Source organism: Bufo gargarizans, chromosome 1 (assembly GCF_014858855.1).
Source record: "Bufo gargarizans isolate SCDJY-AF-19 chromosome 1, ASM1485885v1, whole genome shotgun sequence".
Taxonomy (NCBI): Eukaryota; Metazoa; Chordata; class Amphibia; order Anura; family Bufonidae; genus Bufo; species Bufo gargarizans.
The window spans coordinates 519,497,050-519,523,058 of NC_058080.1; the positions used below are offsets into that span (position 1 = coordinate 519,497,050).

The 26,009-nt window shown below is 43.1% G+C and overlaps 1 protein-coding gene across 1 annotated transcript in view; it reads left to right on the forward strand.

The window, feature by feature from the left end:
* Positions 1–26,009, forward strand: part of MYO18B (myosin XVIIIB) — a 758,252-nt gene that overhangs the window by 700,083 nt on the left and 32,160 nt on the right. The window contains exon 42 of the mRNA XM_044275382.1: positions 11,052–11,216. Coding sequence (XP_044131317.1) covers positions 11,052–11,216 — 165 coding nt within the window. The remainder of the gene's footprint in view (positions 1–11,051; positions 11,217–26,009) is intronic.

Genomic DNA, 26,009 nt, shown 5'->3' on the forward strand with positions numbered 1-26,009 from the left:
GTTTGTCCTCCCTCTCAGCGGATGTAAAAACGACCCCCATTTTGGACCAGTAGCGAAGGTCCAACAAGGTGGAAAGCCAGAAGTCATCCCTTTGCCGAATGGTGACAACTCGGCTGTCACTACCCAAGGAAGTGAGCATGCAGTGGGCTATTTGCACAAGGGACTCTGAGGGACTTCCTGCCTCCATCTCCACTGCATACTGCCATGGTGTGCCTGGGTCATCTGCCTTGTCTTCCTCATCTCCCTCTTACTCCTCCAGCTGCTCCTCCTCTCCTGTCAATTGTGTAGAAAGCCACACACTTTGCTACACATTGCTTGTGCTCCAATGTTCTCCTCCTCCTCCAGTTCAGCCCCCACAGGGCTCATGTGGCCGTGAGATGTAGTCGCCACATCTCTAGTCCCCTGACCAGATGTACCAGCATCTGTTCCAGGATATGAAGCAGTGGAATGACATTGTTCATCCCGTAGTCCTGGCGACTGACAAATTACGGTGCATCCTCAAAGGGCCTGAGCAAACAGCAGGTGTCACGCATGAGCTGCCACTGGCTGACATCAAAGTTACACAGGGGAGTACTCCTGTCCGCTTGGATAATCAAGAAATTGTTTATGGCCTTTCTCTGTTCGTATAGTCGGTCCAACATATGGAGGGTGGAATTCCAGTGGGTGGAAATGTCACATATCAGCCTATGTTGGGGGATGCCATTCTGCCACTGTGGCTGAAGGAGGGTGTGCTTTGTGTACGAGTGGCTGAAGTGCATGCAAAGTTTCCTGGCCATTTTTAGACTATCTTGCAGATGGGTGATAGACTTCAGCAACCGCTTGACAACCAGATTGAACACATGTGCCATTCAGGGTGCATAGTATAATGTGGAGAGAGAATCTGAATCGCACCTCCTCATTCCTATACTAATGACTACTGTACGTATTTTGCAGCATTTCTATTGATAAACCATGGCTATACAGCACAAGTATCAAACATTTGCTGTCCCCTAAAAGAGGCATTAGTATACAGTTTGATCAAAGAGCATAGGCCCACTTACCGCGACAAGGTTGCCTCTTGTTAAGTGGGAACCTACTCTATCCATAGCGCAGTGCTGTGCGGCGACCACCGCACCTCCACACCGCACCAGCAGGCAACGGGATCCAACAGCCACAATGCGGCCCCACCGTGAGGCAGAGCCACCTAGGCCTCGGATCCCATCACTCCACCAGCACGGCACAGAATCAGCGGCGGCCACCGTCCAGCGCCGCATGTGAACTGGTGCAAAGGGATCACCTGTTCACGGCTTCTCAGGAACTTCAACTGAGATGGGGTTGGAATTATTTAACCCTTTGCAGACTACTGCTAAATTAAAAGCACCTGTGCCACATGGGGAGGAGTGCTGACTCAGAGGGGGGAAAAAGACGTTAAGCAAGTAAATTGTATAATGTGGAGAGAGAATCTGAATCGCACCTCCTCATTGCTTTAACTTCTTTTTCCCCCCTCTGAGTCAGCACTCCTCCCCATGTGGCACAGGTACAATTCAAGGGTGCATAGCTCAGCCCTCCTTGACACAGTGCCGACACCATGTACTTCGCGTTATCGGTCATAATGGTTACAATTTTGAGTTGTTGCTGAGCAAGCCAGGATTTGATTTCTTGATGAAGGACAGTTCCTCCCCTGTGTGACTCAGTTTGCCCAGGCAAACTAGGTGTAGAACAGAGTGACACCACCGTGCCCTGCACATGTAGTATGCTGGTGGGGCACTGTCAATTGTCCCTGCAGTGCAGGCTGAGGACACTGTGGAGGATGAGGATGCAGAGGCAGACATTATCGCAGGACCAACAGCATGAGAACGTGGAGGCGAAAGCGGCGTCACCTGGCCAAGTTGCTGGTTTGGCTGGGCAGGAACCACATTTACCCAGTGGGCCGTAAAGGACCTATATTGTCCTTGACCGTAGTTACAGCTCCACACGTCGGTGCTCTCGTGAACTTTGGCATACACCGACAGGCTCAACGACTGGCCCACCTTTTGTCCTACATATTTGTGCAGGGCTGGTACTGCCTTTTTCGCAAAGAAATTACGGCTTGGGACTCTCCACCTCAGCTCGACACAAGCCATCAGTTCTCTGAGAGGTGCAGAGTCTGCCACTTGGAAAGGGAAGGACTGCAGAACCAGCAACTTGGCCAGGAGCACATTCAGCTTCTGCACCGTTGGATGAGTTGTCTCTTGGCAATCGCTTGGCATACTGTTGTATCTTGGCAATCGCTTCGGTGATCAATTGCTAACAGAATGACTGATGAGAAGTAGGAGGGAAAGGAGCAGGAGCATCAGGACCGGTAGATGATGGAAAGGACAGACAGCCTTGACTGCCTGAAATCGGTTGCGTGCCACCGGGTGATGCAGCGGTGCTGCGGCAAGATGGACCACCACATTGGAGCCATGGTTCTCCCAGGCCACTTCATGGTGACGCTGCATATGTTGGCACCGTGACCACGCTTCACCTTCTTCCCACAGATTCTACAAATGGCCATGTTCACCTCCTCTGGCAGCTTAACAAAAAACTGCCACACCACCGAGTAGATGATTTAATTCCCAACACTCCACACTGACTGACTGCTACAGCCGCTGCCTCCGTGAACCCCTGCACCACTACTTTCTGGGCAGGTAGGTTTCTGCAAAGCGGGTGGTCTACTCGGGGCTTGTTTGGCTCCCGACCTCCCACTGCTGCTGCCCTGCTGACTCATGGCCATGCTACCGACTTGCTGGCTCCGCCACTGCCTCATGCGCAAGCTGCCACCCTCTTCTACCGATGATAATGAAATCCCTTTGCCACTCGGCTCCCAATTGCGATTGGCTACATCATCATCGAGTACTATCTGCAGGTCACTGATGTCCTCCTCAACTGTCTCTGCTAGGAGCCTGACCGCTCGCAACACCAGCTCCCACGCCATGCTCTGGCCTACTGGAAGAAGAAGCGGATGTCTCCTCCAGATCTTGGCTGAGCAGTAGCTCAGTCATGGAGTGGGGAGGGTGGGAGAACAGCTTTAGCTGCTGACTGTCCTCTAGTAGCTCGTCCTCGCTCTATAGTGGAGCTGAGCCTACAGCATATAATACGTCTCTGGCTGAGAGAACAGAAAAATAAAGAGGCAGGTTGAGGACAGGTGAGGGCACAGGACCTGCACCCGGGCCATGCCAACTAAGGGATGTGTCTGACGAACTTACCGACTCTTGTTTGCGGGTGTCTGATTTCACTTGGGACGAGGTGGATGACGGAGTCAACCATTCAAGAACCGCTGGGTTGCTGGTCAAGACACGACTGCTAGATGACACCGGGAGCTCAGACCTCTCGAAATGACCCCTGCTGCCACACCACCTTACTCTGCTGCGACTTGTGCCTGCGCTAGAAATATTTAGGCCTCTGTTCCTCCCCTGTGCAGGGCCTGGCACTTCTCTGTCTGACATACTGTTGGATCAAATAAATAGATAAAAAGGAAATTAATACACCCCAAACAATGCTGCAATTTTCTCACTTCACCACACAATGGCTAATAAGCTCCTTTTTTCCACTAATACACCCCAAAAAAGACATTAGAACATATAACTGCACAGCTGAACAGCAAATAATACTTTTTGTTTTCCACTAATACATGCCAAAAAAGGCTGTAATTTTCTCACTTCACCACACAACGGCTAATAAGCCCTTTTTTTTACCCTAATACACCCCAAAAAAAGGTTTTAGAACATATAACTGCACCGCTGAATGGCAAATAAGCCCTTATTTTTTTCCACTTATACACGCCAAAAAAGGCTTTAGAACATGTAACTGCACCACACAAGGGCTAATAAAACATAAAAATATTTCCTAGTAATAAACCCTGTTAATAGCTGTATCACACAGCACTTACACCCCAATACAGAGAACGGTTTGCTGGAATTACAGAGGTATTGCTTATTGCAAACCTGAAAGCAGCAGTATAATGGCAATTTGGATCCCTAGTCAGTGCAGCAAGGTGTAATAGGATTATTAACATTAGTAGCCGGCAGAGCCGGATTAAGAGCATCATGGGCCTGGTGCTGAAGATTTTAATGGGACTTATTATAGAAAATGAAAATGCAACGCAGAATAATTTATAACACAAATAAAGTGCATCTGTCATATGTTTTATGCATATGAAATCACCAGCATAGCTGAAAAGATGTTGATGTATCGATACCTTGCACGCTGGGTTCACACCTGAGCGTTCGCGATGGAGCGCTCTGTATGTGCGATTGTACTGGAGTTTGCAATCGCGCATACAGAGACAAGCGAACGCCCATTGTCGCGCGTTCCCGAAAGTCTATGTACGGGAACGCGCGACGAGACGCTCCAAAGAAGCTCATGTACTTCTTGGGGCGTCGGGCGTTTTACAGCGCGATCGTACGCGCTGTAAAACGCCCAGGTGAGAACCATGCCGATAGGGAAGCATTGGTTTCTCCTTGTTGAGCGTTTTACAGCGCGTAGGAACGCGCTGTAAAACGCTCAGGTGTGAACCCAGCCGCATACCTTTATAGAATCTGTTCTTTAGCCTTTACTTAAAAAAATAAAAAACACCACTCCCATGTGAAGTCACGCCCGCTCCTTTGGTTGACACCAACGGCTCACCAAAGATGGTGCAGGCATGAATTCACAGGGCAAAAACAATAGTGCTTATAGAACAGACTACACAGTGTAGAGGTATACTGTATATTGTGTGACACAGTGTATGCTATATGTGTATAAGGCTTTATGCACACGACCGTAGTTTCGGTCCGCATCCAAGCCGCAGTTTTTGCGGCTTGGGTGCGAACACATTTACTTCAATGGGGCCGCAAAAGATGCGGACAGCACTCCGTGTGCTGTCTACATCCGTTGCTCCGTTCCTTGGCCCCGCAAAAAAATTAACATGTCCTATTCTTTTCCGTCTTGCGGACAAGAATATGCACGTCTACAATGGGCCGCCCGTTCCGTTCCACAAATTGCGGAAGGCACACGGGCGGTTTCCGTTTTTTTTGCGGACCACAAAAAAACGGACGGTCGTATGCATGAGGCCAAACTCCTATTGAAGTGAAAGGAGGATTCTGCAGTGTCAGAACAGCTGATGTGGGGTCATGTGCATGAGCCCTTAGCTAGCTGGTGTTTTTACCGCAAAAAAACACAAAGAAAAGGTGCAAAAAAAAACTAAAAAGGGCAGAAAAGCCCCCCAGCAAACCTCCATGTGTGAAAGCTGCCTAAGGGGTCATCCACATGAGCACTGGTGTTTTTGCGGTCTGCAAATCGCGGATCTGCAAAACACAGATAAGGGCTGTGTGCATTCCGCATTTTGCAGAAAGGAACTTCCTGCCCTATGTAGAACTGCTCTAGCCTTGTCTTTAAAATCAACAAGAATAAAATATTCTATTTTTAGTGGGACCTTGTAATGGACATACAGATGCAGACAGAACACATTGTCCGTATCTTTTGTGGCCCCATTGAAGTGAATGGGTCCGCATCCGTGATGCGGTGCACAAATAACAGGTGCAGACAAAACCCGCAAAAAATGCAGATCGTGTGCAGACAAAAAAACATGGTTGTATGCATGAGCCCTAAGTTCACATCACCATTATTTTGCAAGAGATCTGTTATTTCAGAAGGAAAAAAGAAGTCCTACATGACGGATCAGAAGAGAGCTCATGCACATGACCCTAGCCTGTTTTATGTTCTGCAAATTGCAGATCTGTAAAACACAGAAACCGGCCTGTAGACATTTTTTTCACTCCTTAATAAATGTCCTATCCTTGTCCGCAAAACAGACAAGAATAGGACATTGAAGTGAAAGGGCTCTTTCACATGGTCGTGTGCGCCCCGTGGTCGTGCCGCGGCCCGCAATGCACGAGCACAGTCTGTTGAGCAGCCGCAGCGGATCGCAAGAAGATAGGACATGTTCTATATTTTTGCGGACCGGAAGTACGGGACGAAACCCCACGGAAGCAGTAGTGCTTCCGTAGGGTTCCGTTCCATGCTTCGTTTCTGCACCATTCCGCATCTCCGTATTTGCGGACCCATTGAAGTGAATGGGTCCGCATCCGTGATGCGGAATGCCCACGGAATGGCACCCGTGTATTGCAGATCCGCAATTGAGGTCCGCAATATGGCAACGGGGCACACACGCCTGTGTGAAAGAGGCCTAAAAAACCCAAAAAGTCACAAAGCTCTATTTTGCAACTGTTTGAAGTAGAGGGTGTGATAAATTCCCCCTTCAGGGTGGGTTCACACTAGCGTTAGGGATTCCGTTATACGGAATCCATAAGAGGGAAGGAGGGATCCGTTCTTCTGCCCATAGACATATTATGGCGGAATGCAAAACGGAAGCCTTTAAAAGGCATTCCGTTTGCTGTCAGTCCTAAGAGAAGTCTATGGGAATCAAAATGAATCCGTCTGGGTCCTGTTATGCAAGACGGAAAACAAAGTCCTGTCCGTTATGCTTTCCTATAGACTTCTTTTAGGATGGAAAGCAAACGGAATGCCTTTTAAAGGCTTCTGTTTTGCATTATGTCTGGGCATTCCATTATTTTCCGTTATAACCATGGTATAAAGGAAAGCCATAACGGAATCCCTAATGCTAGTGTGAACCCACCGTCCGTAGGGCAGGCACATGGGGATCACAGACCTATTCACTGGAATGGGTCCGCAATCCTTCCGTTCCGCAAAAAGATAGAGCAAGTTCTCCGGATTTGCAGACCCATTGAAATGAATGGGTCCACATCCGTGACGCGGAATGGCCACGGAACGGTCCCCTTGCATTACGGATCCGCAAATGCGGTCCGCAATACGGCAACGGGCATCACACGTTCGTGTGAACGAGCCCTCAGTTGTAACTCCAGGTAACGCCCAGTTGCAGCTCTGCATAGGTGTAGGTAGACTGGTGCGAGTAGGGCTCACCCCACCGTTTGAGGACAAATTGGTTAAAATCCCGAGCACAAATGAATTGATGTATTCTAATAAGATTGCTTATTCTGTACATTGAGGGCCTTTTTTTTTTTTTTTTACTAAGGCATATTCTGTGTATGAATGCTCCGTGAAGGGTTGAAATAAACGGCTTTACAATAACTGAGATGCAGCTCCATGTAGATTACTCCTAGAAATGGGCTGATGTGGTGAAGTACCTCCAATATGTTTGGAGATTAAAGTAATTCATTCATGTTTTTTTCTGAGCACAATGGCCTCAAGGAGATGGATTAAAGATTTTCAATAAATTGTTCACTGGTTCAATGAAAGTCTTGTGTTTGCATGTCAAATTTCATTTATTGCACAATCTGCTTTGAGTTCTAGTTACTGTGAGCAATTTCAGGCGATGGTTGGACTGCAGAACTTATCAATACTTCACACTGTTAAGACTCCTTTCCCATTTACTCTCCTGTCTAGATTTTCTTTAAAGTAGAAGAAAAATGTGCTGGGAATGAAATAATGTTGACACATTATTGCATCAACAATTCTAGCGCTGAGTACAGCAGAACTTTGCAGATGTGGTTTAATGAAGCTGAAAAGAAATAGAAGTCATTTCACTGCTATGACCTCCATTCTACTACTACTACTACTACTTCCACCGCTTTGGCTTGATTTACAAGTGGCGGAAAAATCTGCTATGCGCAACACAAAATGCAACAAGACCGCATGTATTGTATGCGTTTTTTACAGCGGAAAAGCCATCTGATTTCAGCGTCTCCATTGCAAAGGGTGAAATCAGATGGAAAAGTTTGTTGTATAGCGTGTGGATGAGAATTCAGAAATTCTGATCCGTAAAAAAAATCTGCAACGGCAAATCCATAGCTATTCATTCACATGCGACCCCCAGTCTACAATAATAAATTCACTTTTCATTTCAAAGTGCGAGAAGGTTGTCATTTAGGCTGAGTTCAAATCACCGGTCTTTCCGTTACGTTCTTGTGATCCATCAGAACAAACAGAAAAATAAAGGAAATAACTGATTTTTTGAGAATAAGTTATTTTTAAGTGCAAACTGATCATAACTGATGCTCTAAGTAACAGTAAGTAACAGATCAGTTTTTTTGTTTTTTTTCTTCCGTTCTTCTGACGGATCAGAAGAACAGAAAGCCAAATGGTGACGTGAACTCGCCTTTAATGCTCATGTACACGTCCGTAGTTTTGCTCCTCATATGATCCGTGTTTCTTGTCATACGGATGTGGACCCATTCATCTCAATGGGGTCGCAAAAGATACAGATAGCACACCCATGTGCTGTCCATGTGGATCTGTATGTCTGTTTCGCAGCCCAGGCAAAAAATAATAATATGTCCTATTCTTTAAAAAAAAAAATGATGGCAGGCTTTCAGCTGGTAGCTGTTTTTTGCGGATACGGTCGCATATAGGAGTCCTTATTTATTTGTTAAATAAAATGTTAATAGAGAACAATATTACTTAGTGTAAATGCGCTTAAATGTAAAGCCAGACTTATATTGGTACAGTCAGTTTCTGATCCTTTTGTACAACCCCACAGCGCAACCATGATCCATTAAATCCGTTAAATAAATAGTAGCTGTGGTCTAGTTGGTGATGCAGTTCTTGACCGCAGCCGGCTGCAACCCAAACAGATCACAGCTGTGCCGTGTGGTCATACCTTTAGGCCCCTTTCACACGAGTGAGATTTCTGTCCGGGTGCAAGGCGTAAAGCAAACACATAGCATCCAGATTGAATCCCAACCCATTCATTTGAATCAGTTTGTGTACATGATTTATGCAGCATGTTCTATAGTGTGCATTTTTCATTCAGCTCTGGTTCCATAGAATTTAATGGGGCTCCTGTGAAAAACGCGTGATATTCTGTTGTTTTTCAAATCTCCATTCATTACAGCATGTCTCTGCTCTTATTGTATATATATACATATATATATATATATATATATATATAAGAAGAGAAAGTCCAATGGGAGCACCAACCTGAGAATGGGTGCAAAGTCCAAAAGGGGGTGACGGCAATCCCCAATGGTATAAAAGAGAAAAAAGAGGACTGCACTCCAAATTGTGATGAAAATCCAAGCTGTTTTATTCACCCATAGTATGGCAAATCTTGCGACATTTCAGCTCATACGAGCCTTCCTCAAGCGATATATATATACACTCACCTAAAGAATTATTAGGAACACCTGTTCTATTTCTCATTAATGCGATTATCTAGTCAACCAATCACATGGCAGTTGCTTCAATGCATGTAGGGTTGTGGTCCTGGTCAAGACAATCTCCTGAACTCCAAACTGAATGTCAGAATGGAAAAGAAAGGTGGGCTACAACAGCAGAAGACCCCACCGGGTACCACTCATCTCCACTACAAATAGGAAAAAGAGGCTACAATTTGCACAAGCTCACCAGAATTGGACTGTTGAAGACTGGAAAAATGTTGCCTGGTCTGATGAGTCTCGATTTCTGTTGAGACATTCAAATAATAGAGTCCGAATTTGGCGTAAAACAGAATGAGAACATGTATCCATCATGACTTGTTACCACTGTGCAGGCTGGTGGTGGTGGTGTAATAGTGTGGGGGAGGTTTTCTGGGCACACTTTAGGCCCCTTAGTGCCAATTGGCCATCGTTTAAATGCCACGGGCTACCTGAGCATTGTTTCTGACCATGTCCATCCCTTCATGACCACCATGTAGCCATCCTCTGATGGCTACTTCCAGCAGGATAATGCACCATGTCACAAAGCTCAAATAATTTCAAATTGGTTTCTTGAACATGACAATGAGTTCGCTGTACTAAAATGGCCCCCACAGTCACCAGATCTCAACCCAATAGAGCATCTTTGGGATGTGGTGGAACGGGAGCTTCGTGCCCTGGATGTGCATCCCTCAAATCTCCTTCAACTGCAAGATGCTATCCTATCAATATGGGCCATCAATGCCATGTAGAATTAAGGCAGTTCTGAAGGCAAAAGGGGGTCCAACACCGTATTAGTATGGTCTTCCTAATAATTCTTTAGGTGAGTGTATATTGCTTTTTCTTCATACACTCTTGTAGTACACCTGATGAAGGGACTGATGATGTCTTGAAAGCTTGTTATGTAGCATCATTGCTTCTATTGTTGTTAGCCATTAAAAGGTATCAGACCTGCAAGACTCTCATTTTGGTTATCTTAGGCCTCATGCACGGGACCAAATGTATTTTCCGGTCCACAAAAAATGGATCCGCAAAAAATACGGATGACGTGCATTCTGTATTTTGCAGATCAGAAAATCTGGCCCCTAATAGAACAGTCCGTTCAATGCTTGTCCGTAATGCGGACAATAATAGGACATGTTCTATTTTTCTGCGGAACGGAAATACGGAAAAGGAATGCACACTGAGTAACTTCCGTTTTTTCTAAGGACCCAATAAAATGAATAGTACCGTATACAGTCCACAAATAAAATGGAACAGACATTGAATGAAAATTCGTTCCTGTGAATGAGCCCTTAATGAGAGTACTAAACTAGTTTTCTACTGGCTAAAACGGTACCAGAGTTTTTACCATCTATGCATTAAAATGTACTGCCTCCGATGAGCCTCTTTCAAGATGGCCACCTTTTAAAAGGGTTTTTCTAGATTTAGAGCCTAACCCATCTTCATGCTCCGATGCTCACCCTTGCCTTGCACGATCCAGGGCATTTTTGTTTGTTTTTACACTGCTAGGCAAAGTATTCGGTGACATCACCAGCTCTGATGGGCGGACTTTAGCGTTACACTAGCCGTTTTACATCAGCTACCAGCTGGAGTAGATTGCAATCTGGCGCCGACATGTGCCTTTTTATTGCTAATTAAAAACATCTTCTGGAGGCTCAGCAGATATTTAGACCGGCATAGCAGCCGGGATTGCTAAAATAGAGCCTATATCCCCAGCAATAAGCCTCTAGGCCAGTTTCATTTATTTACATCAGAGAGGTTTTGATAAATTATTACCAAATTTTAAATTGATATTAATAATCAGACTGCCACCATATCATGTATAAAAAAATTTTTAAATACTTTATTGTACTGCCTGAGTTATACTTTCTCTATTTCTCTTGTTTGTTCCTACAGAGATAATCAGTCAACCATAGGTTCAGTAATGAGTGTGGGGAAAACAGAGAGTGCCCGATCCTGGGTTGGATCATCTGCCAGTTGGGCATCACCCACGGGAGGCAGTGCTTGTGGGCGCCAGTCAAGGCAATCAACATCTGATACACTTAGTGTTCACAGTTTACGGTAAGGAATTTTGTCATGCAAGTTTAAAGATTAGTTTTTTATATTGACGTATTATTTACAGTATATTTATGATGCAATAGAAGAAAAATATTATATATTAGCCCAAAATAAATTTTTATCTGTGTTATTTTTTCATCTTGGTTTTTGTAGAGGGAGTAGGGGGATAAAACCTGTAAAACATGGAATGTCTTCTAAAAAAGAAAAGAAAAGGAAGCCACCAGTATTGCCATTCAGCCACTTCTTTGTGGTTATCCATTGTGTAACATGGCAGAACAGAATATAATGGTGACCTTAAAGTACAGTATATTCACAAACATGTAGTAATTTGGATTGTTTCCCAAAATAGTGCATAGCAGTGCTGTACCTTCGAACTGAGGCAGATCACGTAACTGTTATGGGGACCCAGTCCTGGATTCCTTCTGTTCCCAGCATATAAAACACTACATTTCATGCAACACCACTAGGGAGAGCTCAGTACAAAGAGATTTTTTACATTGGAGTCAATGGTAACAGTATAAATTCCCATGCACTAAGCTCTCTCTAGTGGTGGCTGCAGGCAAGCAGTTTTATAATATACTATGTGATGAGACACAGGCTATTTATTAATGTATTTAGGCCATTTGTGTGGTATAAAGTCATCGAGAAACATGGTTTGCAGAATGAGCGACATATTTATGAAGTACTCGTTCCACGTTTTCTGATATAGAAGTTGGATAAAGTGGGTGGGGATGACTTTTTTTATTACATTTTTTTAATTAAAATGCCTTGCCCTTAATAAAATACATTTGAAATTTTTCATAATAATGTCTGTGTGATGCCCATAATGTCAAATATGGGCATCACACAGCTTGCATGCACTACCTTTTTGCAGTGTTGAGGCACGGACAGAAACCACACAGAAGCACTCTGTGGTGCTTCCGTGGGGTTCCGTGCCTCTATTCCGCACCGGACCTTCTGTGATGCATGGTGTACCCAGTCAGTGCCCCAGTCATATTGACGACCGCTGTTTGAGGGCTGCAATAAGGGCACGGCGGGGCAACGGCCGTGTGCATGAGGCCTTACTGGGAAACAGGATGTGGTGTAGATCTGTATTACATTTTGCAATGGAACCCTATGTGATCTGTGTATGCCCCTAATGTCTAGGCATCTGGTACTGGAGTATTAGGGTGTGTATGTTAGTTATCCAAAACATTCATTGAAAGTGTTTTCTTGCATTCCATTTTATTCCTTCCAAAAAGAACAAATCAGTATTGAGTACTGAATAAAGTCTGTTATATGTTACTAAAATGGAAGGTTATTCTAATCAAGCAGATGGAAACAGTAAGTAGTGAACACTTAGTAGGACATACAGATGATCATTTCTAATCGCTACCAGTTATTGGAGGCGTGCTATGCAGCGACCATCAGAGAAGACTTCAACATTTGGCCTGTTGTCCACCTTATGGCATCTCAGAAATAATGAAGGTCTTCCATGCACTATAATCAACATAGTGATTAACAAACGTAATCATTAAAAATCCCAATTATCCTTTATGTTTGGTGATAAACTATTTTCCATATTCACTTAAATGGCAGATTTTCATTTTGAAGCCATTCTTGTCAAGTGTGAATGTATACTTCATGTCCAAGTCTTTGCTGTACTTTAAATGACTCTGTGTTTGAAGATCAGTGAAAGGTGAACAGCGTTAGATGTATTCATGGAGGTCTAACACTTTTATAGCTAGGAAATCATCATAAATATCCATCCTCTGTGAAGAAATCAAAGGAAGCCATGTGCACGCTCAGAGTTATTTCTCAGGGAAAATGATTTGTGAGGCTTGAAATGCAATTTCCCTGTTTAGACTTTAAGACTTTGTTGACAAATGCCTAATGATGCCATGAACAGAAAAGTATCTAAGCTGAAACTTTACAAGTTATTTCCCCTTTACTATCAGTGAGAACCAGTATGACAAATGCAGCTTCATGGATTTTGTAAGCTTCTGACTAAGGTTTTAACCCCACTGAGATACATTTTATGTGCGTGAAATACCGGAACTAAGCTAAGGCTAGCAATATTTTCTTTTCTTTTCTTTTTTAGAAACTACCCAATATAGCAATTCTTACCTTGACCAATAAAGAAACAGTTGCAAGAAACTTTTACTTGACTGTTTTAATAGCTTTTGTGACATGATAGCACAGTCAAGTTAAAAACTGCTCCATCTGTACACCATATACTGTACATATTATAGCCTATCTACCTGAAAATGGTATTCTTGCCAGAAGCATTTTTCACCTATGGACTTGATAACTGATAAATGCTAAATCAGTGGGTGTTTGACAGGTGGGACCTTCACCGACTGCCAGGCCAGCACTCTTATTTCAATCATAAAATTCTTCACCACTACTCCATTGAAATGCCTCCTAACTACAGACTTGAGACTGGTGCAGGGCAGGGGGCGGAAAGCAGGAGACCTGGGTTTTCCATTCTTGTGATCCCTGGAAGTCCAGTGTTCAGAACCTCACACTCCACCAGTTTATCACCTATCGACTAAATGGGTAAAAATTGCATTCCTCTATCACTGAAAACTTTAAAGGGAATCTGTCTCCCTTAGTTTGGACTATTATCTACAGTAATACATGTGTAGTACTGCAGATAAGGAATGCAGATCACAATTTTTTATTTTCCTACTGCCCCCCCTGTCAGCCCTCAAAGCTGCTGCACTCAAATACAGCTGTTCTAACATAAGAGAGAGGACTCATGTGCGCATGCACAGCAATACATATAGTGTATTTCAATGCAGCCTTGAGCATTAACAGGGGAATGGGGAAATAAGAAAATAAAAAATAGTGATTTGGGCAGTAGTACCCATTTATTATTGAAGATAATAGTCCAAAATCCAAGTTACAGATTCCCTTTAAAGGGGTTGCCTGTTTTCAGAATTATAATCCAGCAGTTAGGTATGTAAAGTCTTAAAGGGTTAGTAAATACAAAACCAAGTCCAGCAAATCATGTAACCCATTAAAAGTCATATACTTTAATTTCAATCCTTAAAATAAATAGAGACATCGACAATAAGGACAATAATAACTTAGGGTCCACTCAGATATATTGCCACAATAAGCAACTCAAACCATACCTAGGGATAGAGGGAAGGCTGTCCCTGTTATCTCTCCCTGGTCTGAAACTCAGCCCAGGGACGACCCCTAATGGTGGGGATTCCCTGTCCTCGAACCTGGGTTAATCTGAACCTCACACAACCCTAACACGGTGGTCCTGGAGGGTGGGGAGGTAAATTGAATTGATGCTTAGAAGTGGACAGATACACAAAATAAAAAACAACAACACCACATACAGCTACCCTAATGATATAGGGCGTATTGGTGTACTGTGTATACAGCCCTAGTGCTGCTAATTAAAGCCAGCTAGGTACACAGTGCATCCTTACTTAAACACATAAACGTCAATAATAATACCCCGATGCGTTTGCCCACTCTGTGGGCTCATCAGGGGGTCAATACATTGTGGGTGCCGGATATCTATTTGATATTATGATATCCCTTTTAATTATATGTCAAAAAAGATAAATTGGGGACCATTCATTGATAGCAGGGGGAGATCACGGTCAAACGGATTAGGTAAAGAACATGCCACGGTCGTTAGCCAGAATGACTGGAGTATCTTGTAGGTATCTGTAGGGGAAAAGTACAGATGGTATAGAACCAAGTATAACCCATGTATAGCCTCCACCATTATCCACAATTCAAAGGTAAAACTCACAGTCTCTTTATAGACATCGAGGGTCCAGTGATTTAATGGATAGCCTCAATAGGCATAGATTACCTAGACTGTAGAGAATAAACATTCACAGTCACCAGTCACAATTGGAATAGTGAGGACTAAAGGTGGATAAATATCCCTACTTATAGTCAGTTGTCCGTCTCAGGGTTCGGTCACCCCGACTCCTCCATATGCCCATATCTATGTACGCCAGGTGCCCCCTTTATATACACCCTCACCGCATTCAAAACTTCCCACCAAGTGTCATCAAGACGCGACTGCAGTCCACTTCCTGATTCCATCACTTCCGGTCTATGGATATGATCACTACCGGCCGGTGGAACGCAAGACATCACTCCACTCCGAGCGTGCTGTTCCGGTCACATGCTTCTGGTCAGTGGAGCGCAGTCATATGATCGGATCATGAGGGTTTGTGCCTATTTTCATCAATGTAGAGGAAGTACAAGATATCGAACTTCACGTATAGAATGCCTCGTTAACAGAACACAGAACAGCCCCCCAAAAGCATATACAGCCTCTAAGGGCCCAGTATATAATGATATTAGCAAAGATGGCTCATATAGATGATACACATGGTGGAAAAAGTAGTAAGATGTATTTATGAGATGAGGTGAATTATGAAACCAAAGTCTCAAACCGTCCATAACAGCCTATATATTATGTAAAGAGTGTAATTGTTATCATATGAAAAAGTAGTATTCATTGATTATGATAATATTCACTTTCGGATGCTTCCCACATCCGGCCAGTTACGGGATAAAATTATTATTGTTAAACCGGGCCCGGCAATATCAGACAAGGAGAAGGAAAAAGGGCACTAATTATTATACCATCACAGTCAGAGAAAACAGGAAAATGTTAATCTCTCATTAATCCCGAGGGGGGACTGGCACCAGAACCTATGTATCCAATTACATTCCTTCTGATCAGACCTCAAAGCTGCACTGAAATACAGTTGTTCTAACATAAGAGAGAGGACTCATGAGCGCATGCACAGCAATACATATAGTGTATTTAAATAGTGTATTTCAACTGCAGCTGTCCCTGTTATCCCAGTCACCTCCCTGGGGGGAAGGTGGTACCAATTCGAGAGCTGAGAACCTTAGGCATTTCGGGTCCCGCCATGACACTCATTGACATGTGATGCCACAGGTGTGATTGATAATTAAAAATACATGTGTTCCCAATATGTGGTGTTGATTAAAAACAAACAAAACCAGTTAACCAACAGTGTCGATGGAGCATCACGGTCTCAAGAGCGTCCACATTCAGTTAATGCGCATGTGCGAGATCCATAGATCTCGCGATGTCTTAGGCGCAAAGGGACTCTATAGGAACCTCATCAAAGATGCCGAATCTGGATATACCTACATGTGCGCATGTCTGAGCAATTATTGCCACCCAAAACAAAGTCTTGTGATCACAGTCACACGATCCAGATCGCAACATATAAACATAATCAATGGTACCTTAAGGATCACAGGGACTAACAGCGAATCTAGACCGTGTTAACAGTCAACAATTCACTAATGGTAGGTGATGGAGACACCGCCACGGATCCCCGGGGCAAAGCGTCCCCCCAACTTGCATCACGCTGTATAGACCCAAAAGTAAACAAAATAATATAGTTTACAACGCAGGATTAAAGGTGTCTCACAGTCAAAACTGACCGGGTCAGCAGTCAGGTCATCACTGTTATAGGGAGGCGAAGACGTTGGCATGGGTTTCACCGTCCGGACGTGATCATATCCATAGACCAGAAGTGACGGAATCAGGAAGTGGACGCAGTCGCGTCTTGATGACACTTGGTGGAAAGTTTTGAATTCGGTGAGGGTGTATATAAAGGGGGCACCTGGCATACATAGATATGGGCATATGGAGGAGTCGGGGTGACCGAACCCTGAGACGGACGACTGACTGTAAGTAGGGATATTTATCCACCTTTAGTCCTCACTATTCCAATTGTGACTGGTGACTGTGAATGTTTATTCTCTACAGTCTAGGTAATCTATGCCTATTGAGGCTATCCATTAAATCATTAGACCCTTGATGTCTATACAAAGACTGTGAGTTTTACCTTTGAATTGTGGATAATGGTGGAGGCTATACATGGGTTATACTTGGTTCTATACCATCTGTACTTTTCCTCCACAGATACCTACAAGATACTCCAGTCATACTGGCTAATGACCGTGGCATTTTCTTTACCTAATCCGTTTGACTGTGATCTCCCCTTGCTATCAATGAATGGTCCCCAATTTATCTTTTTTGACATCTAATCAAAAGGGATATCATAATATCAAATAGATATCCGGCACCCACAATGTATTGACCCCCTGACGTTTATGTGTTTAAGTGAGGATGCACTGTGTACCTAGCTGGCTTTAATTAGCAACACTAGGGCTGTATACACAGTTCACCAATAGGCCCTATATCATTAGGGTAGCTGTATGTGGTCTTGTTTTTTGTTTTGTGTATCTGTCCACTTCTAAGCACCAATTCAATTTACCTCCCCACCCTCCAGGACCACTGTGTTAGGGTTTTGTGAGGTTCAGAGTAGCCCAGGTTCGAGGACAGGGAATCCCCACCATTAGGGGCTGTCCCTGGGCTGAGTTTCAGACCAGGGAGAGATAACAGGGACAGCCTTCCCTCTATCCCTAGGTATGGTTTGAGGTGTTTATTGTGGCAATATATCTGAGTGGACACTCAATTATTATCGTCCTTATTGTCGATGTCTCCATTTATTTTAAGTATTGAAATTAAAGTATATGACTTTTAATGGGTTACCTGATTTGCTGGACTTTGTTTTCAGAATTAGGTCATCAATATCAGATCGACAGTGGTCTGACAACTGAAAACCCTGCCGATCAGCTCTTTGAATGATCTGCGACGGCTTGCATTAGCCAAGTCTTTTGCAATACTTACTTGCACACTGTTTACATTTTAATGGTGGTGTAATGTAATTACAGGTTACTCTCCTATTTAATTCAAGAGTTTGTGGCTAAACATTTATGGCTAAACCATACACTGTCTACACAGAACTATCACTTGGGATTTATTAGAGATTAACTCAAGGCTGAGCATGTTGAATAGAAACTGCAATCACAATTCAAAAGAATTCCATCTTTAACCATTGTACAAATAAGCTTATAGCCAGAACCCATCCACGTGACCCTGCCCTTTTAACACAGCCAAAGAAATGTTATTTCTGTGCATTGTTAAGGTAAACCAGATTACATTTAGCTTCCTTGAAAATTAAACTGGAAGCTAGCATGTTCTTTCTTTGATCAGCTTATGTTTTATCTACAGTATTCTATGGAAAATCCAGCTGGAGAATTAGTTTCGTTTTCCTTTTATGAAAATGTGTGCCTTTGGTTTCCAGTGTGCAGTTCTTGGCTGATTTTCATAAGCCTACTTCATTCCTCTTGCAGATTATTACTCATTTTTATTTCATATTCAGCCCTTGAAGGAAATAGTTGGAAATAGATTATGATTAAAAAAAAATCTTGCAATCTTTTACACATTTTTTTTTCTTGCATTACAAAAAAAATTCTATATTTATGTATATATCTCTTATATATATATATATATATATATATATATATATATGAGTGTCTGTCTGGACATCTATCTGTCTGTCTGGACATCTGTCTGTTCTTTGTTCTTGGCCCTAACGACTGGACCGATCCTCACCAAATTTGGCAGACAGGTACATCAGGTGTCCAGGAAAGCTTTAGACCGCGTCTCAGCTTTTCTATGGCGTACCGTTCCTGAGATATTCCCCAAAAATGACCTGCATTAGCCAATACAAGCCACCAACTGTCATACACATGGTCACATGTCCCTTATCAGCCAATAGAAGCTTGCAGGCCCTTAGTCTTCACATACACACAGTTTTACTCCAGGTTTCCATAACAACAGAGCCATTTTTCTTCACTGCTGTAGGTCAGCTTTAGGCTAGGGCTACATGACAACATGCACAGCTCAGGAGAAAGTATCACACAATAGACTTAGATACACAGCAGACAGTATCACACATGATAGGATTATATACACAGCTCAACAGACAGTATCACACATGATAGGATTAAATACACAGCTCAACAGACAGTATCACACATGACAGGATAAGATACAAAGCTCAGCAGGCAGTATCACACAGCATAGTATATTAGATACACAGCTCAGCAGACAGTATCACACAGAATAGGATTAGATACACAGCTCAGAAGACAGTATCACACAGGATAGGATTAGACACACAGATTAATAGACAGTATCACACAGGATATGATTGTATACCTAGTTCGGCAGACAGTATCTCACAGGATAAGATTAGATACACTGCTCAGTAGACAGTATCACACAACATAAGATTAGATACACAGCTAAGCAGACAGTATCACACAGGATAGGATTAGATACACAGCTCAGCAGACAGTATCACACAGGATAGAATAAGATACACAGCTCAGCAGACAGTGGGGCGGGGTGCTGTAGAGGTCACCGTTATGGGGGATACTGTTGATATATTTTAACGACACACAGAAACATTAAACTAAATAGATTAAATATTTCTGTGCGAAGCCGGGTCCTTCTGCTAGTCTATTATATATATAAAAATGAGTTTCTGTCTGGATGTCTGTCTATCTGTTCTTTATGCGCAACCAAACAACTGGACCAATCTTCACCAAATTTGGCACACAGGTACATCAGGTGTCCGGGAAGGTTTTAGAGCGAATCTCAGCTCTCTGGGACATACCGTTCCTGAGATATTTCCCCAAAATGATCTTCATTACCCAATACAAGCCCCCAACTGCCATGTACATGGTCACATGTACTTTATTAGCCAATAGAAGCTCGCAGGCTCTTAGTCTCCACATACACACAGTTTTACTCAAGGATTCCATAACAACCCAGTCATTTTTCTTCAGTGCTGTAAGTCAGCTTTGTGGCAGGCGCAGCACTGTGAAGTGCCTTTGCGCTGTGACATTAGAAGAATTTTAATATCTCTGACTTTTTAGTCTAACCAGACTGTCTATTACTCTGTAATTCCTCTAGCGACGTTCTATGGAAACAGTAGGTTTAAAGAGCACACCAAATGCTTGAAAAAACTTCTTTATTAACTTCAACTTTTCTTCATATATGACACTGCCGCTTCCTCAGCAGATAGTCCATGTACATAACACTTGTTAAATAAAGTATCGTAAAATGGCGGTATGCATAAGATAGTGGCTCAACTGTTCAATCTTGTCATTCAACATAAAATGGTGGATACATTTCTCTCTTGAGTATCTGTACTCTAACTTTAGGTTATTTAAGCACTTTATGATCTCTCTGAGGATCTCTCTGAGGTATATCTGAGGTCTAACTAATAGTTCACTTGCTTAATTTGGTCGCAATTTGCAGTATGCAGTTAGCAGTAACTATTTGCAGATTGGTTGAGTATGATCTGGTATGGTTGTATGCAATTTGGATTGCAATATGGAATTTGAATTTGGATTGTGAACTTTGTAGTTTGCAATTGGTGGAACTGTAAGTAAACACACATATAACTGGTTCAATATACAGTTCTAATCACCATATTAACAATAGAAACATTATATAACTGTTTTAAATGCCTATTTTGGCCTCTCTGCTTTCATAAAACACAGCTCTTAGTGGAGTGAATGTTTGTTCAGCTTCTCTCTCTAGTGAATAATGATTTCTAGCAGCTTCTGCTAGGGGGATTTCCCACACAGATTGTGTGTGAGGCTGGCTGTGATTGGTCAAAACTCCTGCTGTGTGTGAGGCTGGCTGTGATTGGTCAAGACTCCTGCCCAGCAACAACAGTTTAACTCTATGCTTTCTGTTGTTTCTGCTGTGTTATTGAGCTTTCCTCACATCCATATAATGAATCTTAAAGGCATACTATCTTTTCTGCTTCTGTGAACACAATATATAACAGTTGTATGGCATCCAAACATGAAATCACTGTAAATAACTCTGCTTTTGTCTTTAACACACAAACATAGGAACTGTATTAAGGTTATTGGCAGGTTAAGCTATATAAACATATAAGCTATATTAGCAACCTAGGACAGGTCTTAGCTGGCCAGCTACAAGCTTTGGGCTAGAGCTACACGTTGACAGGCACAGCTCAGCACACAGTATCACACAATAGACTTAGATACACAGTAGGCAGTATCACACATGATAGGATTAGATACACAGCTCAGCAGACAGTATCACACAGGATAAGATTAGATACACAATTTAGCAAACAGTATTACACATGATAGGATTAGATACACAGCTCAACAGACACTATCATACACAGCTCAGCAGACAGTATCACACAGGATAGGATTAGATTCATAGCTCAGCAGACATTATCACACAACATAAGATTAGATACACAGCTCAGCAGACAATATCACACAGGATAGGATTAGATACATAGCTTAGCAGATAGTATCACACATGACAGGATTTGATACACAGCTCAGCAGGCAGAATCACACAGGATAGGATATTAGATACACAGCTCAGCAGACAGTATCACACATGATAGGATTAGATACAAAGCTCAGCAGACAGTATCACACAACATAAGATTAGATACACAGCTCAGCAGATAGTATCACACAGGATAGGATTAGATACACAGCTTAGCAGACATTATCACACAGGATAGAATTAGATACATAGCTCAGCAGACAGTGGGGAGGGGTGCTGTAGAGGTCACTGTTATGGGGGATACTGTCGATATCTTTTAATGACACACAGAAACATTAAATAAAATAGATAGAATATACCTGTGCAAAGCCAGGTCCTTCTGCTAGTCTCTTATGTATAAAAATTAGTTTCTGTCTGCTCGTCTAAGCGTCCATCTGTCTGTCTGTTCTTTATGTGCGACCAAACCACTGGACCGATCTTCACCAAATTTGGCACATGGGTACATCAGGTGCCCGAGAAGGTTTTAGACCAGGTCTCAGCTCCCTAGGACCTACTGTTCCTGAGATATTCCCCAAAAATGACCTGCAAGTCTTTCTCTTTATACCCCAACTGCCATACACATGGTCACATGTCCCTTATCAGCCAATAGAAGCTCGCAGGACCTTAGTCTCCACATACACACAGTTTTACTCCAGGTTTTCATAACAACCCATCAATATTTCTTCACTGCTGTAGGTCAGCTTTAGGCTAGGGCTACATGACAAAATGTGTCACATGACAATAAGTCTCACGACACATGGGGCACAACTACACTGCGACATTGATGATGCACGATAATTTTTACAATTGTAGTCTATGGTGTTGCACTGCGACATGCTGCGACTGTGACGTGACAGTCACAGAAAAATCCAAAAATCGTGTAGCCCTAGGCTTAAAGGGGCAGGGCGCTGTGGAGGTCACTGTTAAGGGGACAGGGACCACTATTAAAGGGGCAGCTGCTGTGGAGGTCACTGTTAAGAGGGCAGGGGCCACTATTAAAAGGGCAGCTGCTGTAAAGGTCACTGTTAAAGGGGCATTCACTGTGGATGTTACTGTTAACGGGGCAGGCCGCTGTGGAGGTCACTATTAAAGGGGAGGTGTCACGGTCCCTCCAGTGACAGTGGTTAGAAGATCTGAGAGACTGGTTGCACGTTAGGTTATCTGACAGCCTATCTGTTTTCACTTGTTGCAGTGTTGCGGTTGGTAATGACAACACCTCTTGTCTCAGGTGTAGCTTGTGGTCATTACTGCTCCTCTATTTAGTCTGAACTCACATTTCAAACCATGCGGTTGATATTCTCTGGAAGAGCTGGTGTGTTGTCCTCATCTGAGTTCCTGCTCATCCATTTTCTATTGAAGATAAGTGTACTTCTCTTGGTATTTTGTTTCTCCCATTTGCTTGTTGTTTAATAGGCCTCAGAGAGATGCTGGTTCGTTCATCTGATAAGGAACCAGTAGTCTCAGACCCTGTCACTAATCCTATTGCATTTCAGGGGTTCTAGGTCCTAAGTGTACATTCCCACCTTCAGGTTCTATTCATACTGACAGCAATCAGAGCTAGCTTTAGGGTTATCTTAGGTGGTCACCATTTCCCCTTCCCTAGCCTTGAGGCCTAGTTCCTGGTCACTAGAGAATACTTTTCATTTGGCAGGGGCCACTATTAAAGAGGCATCTGCAGTGGAGGTCACTGTTAAGTCTGCAGGGTACTGTGAGGTCACTGTTAAGGGATTGCGGTACTGTGGCAGTCACTGTTAAAGGGACGGTGCTGTGGAGGTCTCTGTTAACGAGACAGGGAACAGTGGAGATCACAGATAAGGAGACGGTCCCCCATGAAGGTCAGTGTTAAGTGGGGGGTGCTGTATAGGTGTCACACCCTGCCCTGTGGGTGTTCTGAGATGATCTGTCAGAGTTGCTGCACATGATTCGATCTGACAGTTTGTTTTGTTTTGGGTTTGAACAGAATCCCACCTCCAAATAGGTGTGGTTCCTTTGGTCATTGGGGAGGCTATTTATTCCTCCCTCTCTCTATAGCCTTTGCGGGTTATTGTCCTACCTTGTGTGAGCTTTGGATGCTTGGTGGATCGTCTTCTTCTTCTCGTATCAGATAAGTATTTTCCCTTCTTCTTCCCCTTTTGGTTTCTGTTTGGTCTAGGCCTCTAGTGGGGACGCTAGCACTTTCGGTGGTAGAAGGCGCTGGGTGTCTCTTACCCTTTTTCCCTATTGTTGAGGGTCTGTTTAGTATGTTATAGTCTTAGGCACGGGGACATGTGTATATCTACCATTGAGGTATGCACATAGGCTTAGCAGCCTAGTGAAAGTGTGTCAGGGATTGCTAGGTGGTGACCTTGTTTTTCCCTAGGTTGTGGGGCCTAGTCCATTGTTTAGTTTGTCTTTCAGTTTGCTGTTTCCTTCCCTACCTATCGTGACATTAGGTCACTGTTAAGGGGGCAGGCCCCTGAGGATGTCAATGTCAAGGGAGTGGGGTGCTATGAAACTCACTGTTAAAGGGGCGGGCTGCTGTGAAGCTCAAAGTTAAGGAGATGGGCTTCTGTGCAGGTCACATTTTAAGGAGGCGGGGCACCGTGGGGAGGTCAGTGCTAAGGGGAGAGGGAATGTGGAGTTCGGTGTTCAGGGGGCGGGGTACTGTGGAGGTCACTATTATGGGGGATACTGTCGATATCTTTTAACAACACACAGAAACATTACATGAAATAGATAAAATATACCCATGCAAAGCCAGGTCCTTCTGCTATATATATATATATATATATATACACTCACCTAAAGAATTATTAGGAACACCATACTAATACGGTGTTGGACCCTCTTTTGCCTTCAGAACTGCCTTAATTCTACGTGGCATTGATTCAACAAGGTGCTGATAGAATTCTTTAGAAATGTTGGCCCATTTTGATAGGATAGCATCTTGCAGTTGATGGAGATTTGAGGGATGCACATCCAGGGCACGAAGCTCCCGTTCCACCACATCCCAAAGATACTCTATTGGGTTGAGATCTAGTGACTTTGGTGGCCATTTTAGTACAGTGAACTCATTGTCATGTTCAAGAAACCAATTTGAAATGATTCGAGCTTTGTGACATAGTGCATTATCCTGCTGGAAGTAGCCATCAGAGGATGGGTACATGGTGGTCATGAAGGGACGGACATGGTCAGAAACAATGCTCAGGTAGCCTGTGGCATTTAAACGATGGCCAATTTGCACTAAGGGGCCTAAAGTGTGCCCAGAAAACATCCCCCACACCATTACACCACCACCACAAGCCTGCACAGTGGTAACAAGGCATGATGGATACATGTTCTCATTCTGTTTACGCCAAATTTGGACTCTACCATTTGAATGTCTCAACAGAAATCGAGACTCATCAGACCAGGCAACATTTTTCCAGTCTTCAACAGTCCAATTTTGGTGAGCTCGTGCAAATTGTAGCCTCTTTTTCCTATTTGATGTTTTAGCCCATCCGCCTCAAGGTTGTGCGTGTTGTGGCTTCACAAATGCTTTGCTGCATACCTCGGTTGTAACGAGTGGTTATTTCAGTCAACGTTGCTCTTCTATCAGCTTGAATCAGTCGGCCCATTCTCCTCTGACCTCTAGCATCAACAAGGCATTTTCGCCCACAGGACTGCCGCATACTGGATGTTTTTTCCTTTTCACACCATTCTTTGTAAACCCTAGAAAGGGTTGTGCGTGAAAATCGCAGTAACTGAGCAATTTCTGAAATACTCAGACCGGTCCGTCTGGCACCAACAACAATGCCACGCTCAAAATTGCTTAAATCACCTTTCTTTCCAATTCTGACATTCAGTTTGGAGTTCAAGAGATTGTCTTGACCAGGACCACAACCCTACATGCATTGAAGCAACTGCCATGTGATTGGTTGACTAGATAATCACATTAATGAGAAATAGAACAGGTGTTCCTAATAATTCTTTAGGTGAGTGTATATGTATATATATAACACAGTAGGGGGGCAGCACAACTCCACAAATATAGCCAAAGCGGGTGCGAGTGTATACAACCTTGACCGAGTTATCATAAGCAGTAGAAATAAAATCCAGGAATAGGTATAGCCTTGAAAAACCCTTGAACTTTTCCACATTGTTTCATGTTACACCCACAAACTTAAATTATTTTTATTGGGATTTTATGTGGTAGACCAAGGCAAAGTAGGAAATACAGTAAGTGTGAAATGAAAAGAAAATTATATATGGTTTTAAAAAAAATAATTATAAAAAAAATCTGAAAAATGTGGTGTGCATTAGTATTCAGCCCCCTGTACTCTGATACCCATAAATAAAATCCAGTGTGACCAATTGCCTTCATAAGTTACCTAATTAGTAAATAGAGTCCATGTGTGTGTCATTTATTTTCAGTATAACTACAACTGTTCTTTAAAAGCATCAGAGGTGTGTTAGACAACAATAGTGATCAGTAGAGATGGCCTTGCGGTTTGCCCAGTGGTCGTTTCGCTGCAAACTTTACGCGTTCAAGATTTTACAAACATGCGAACATATGGTGA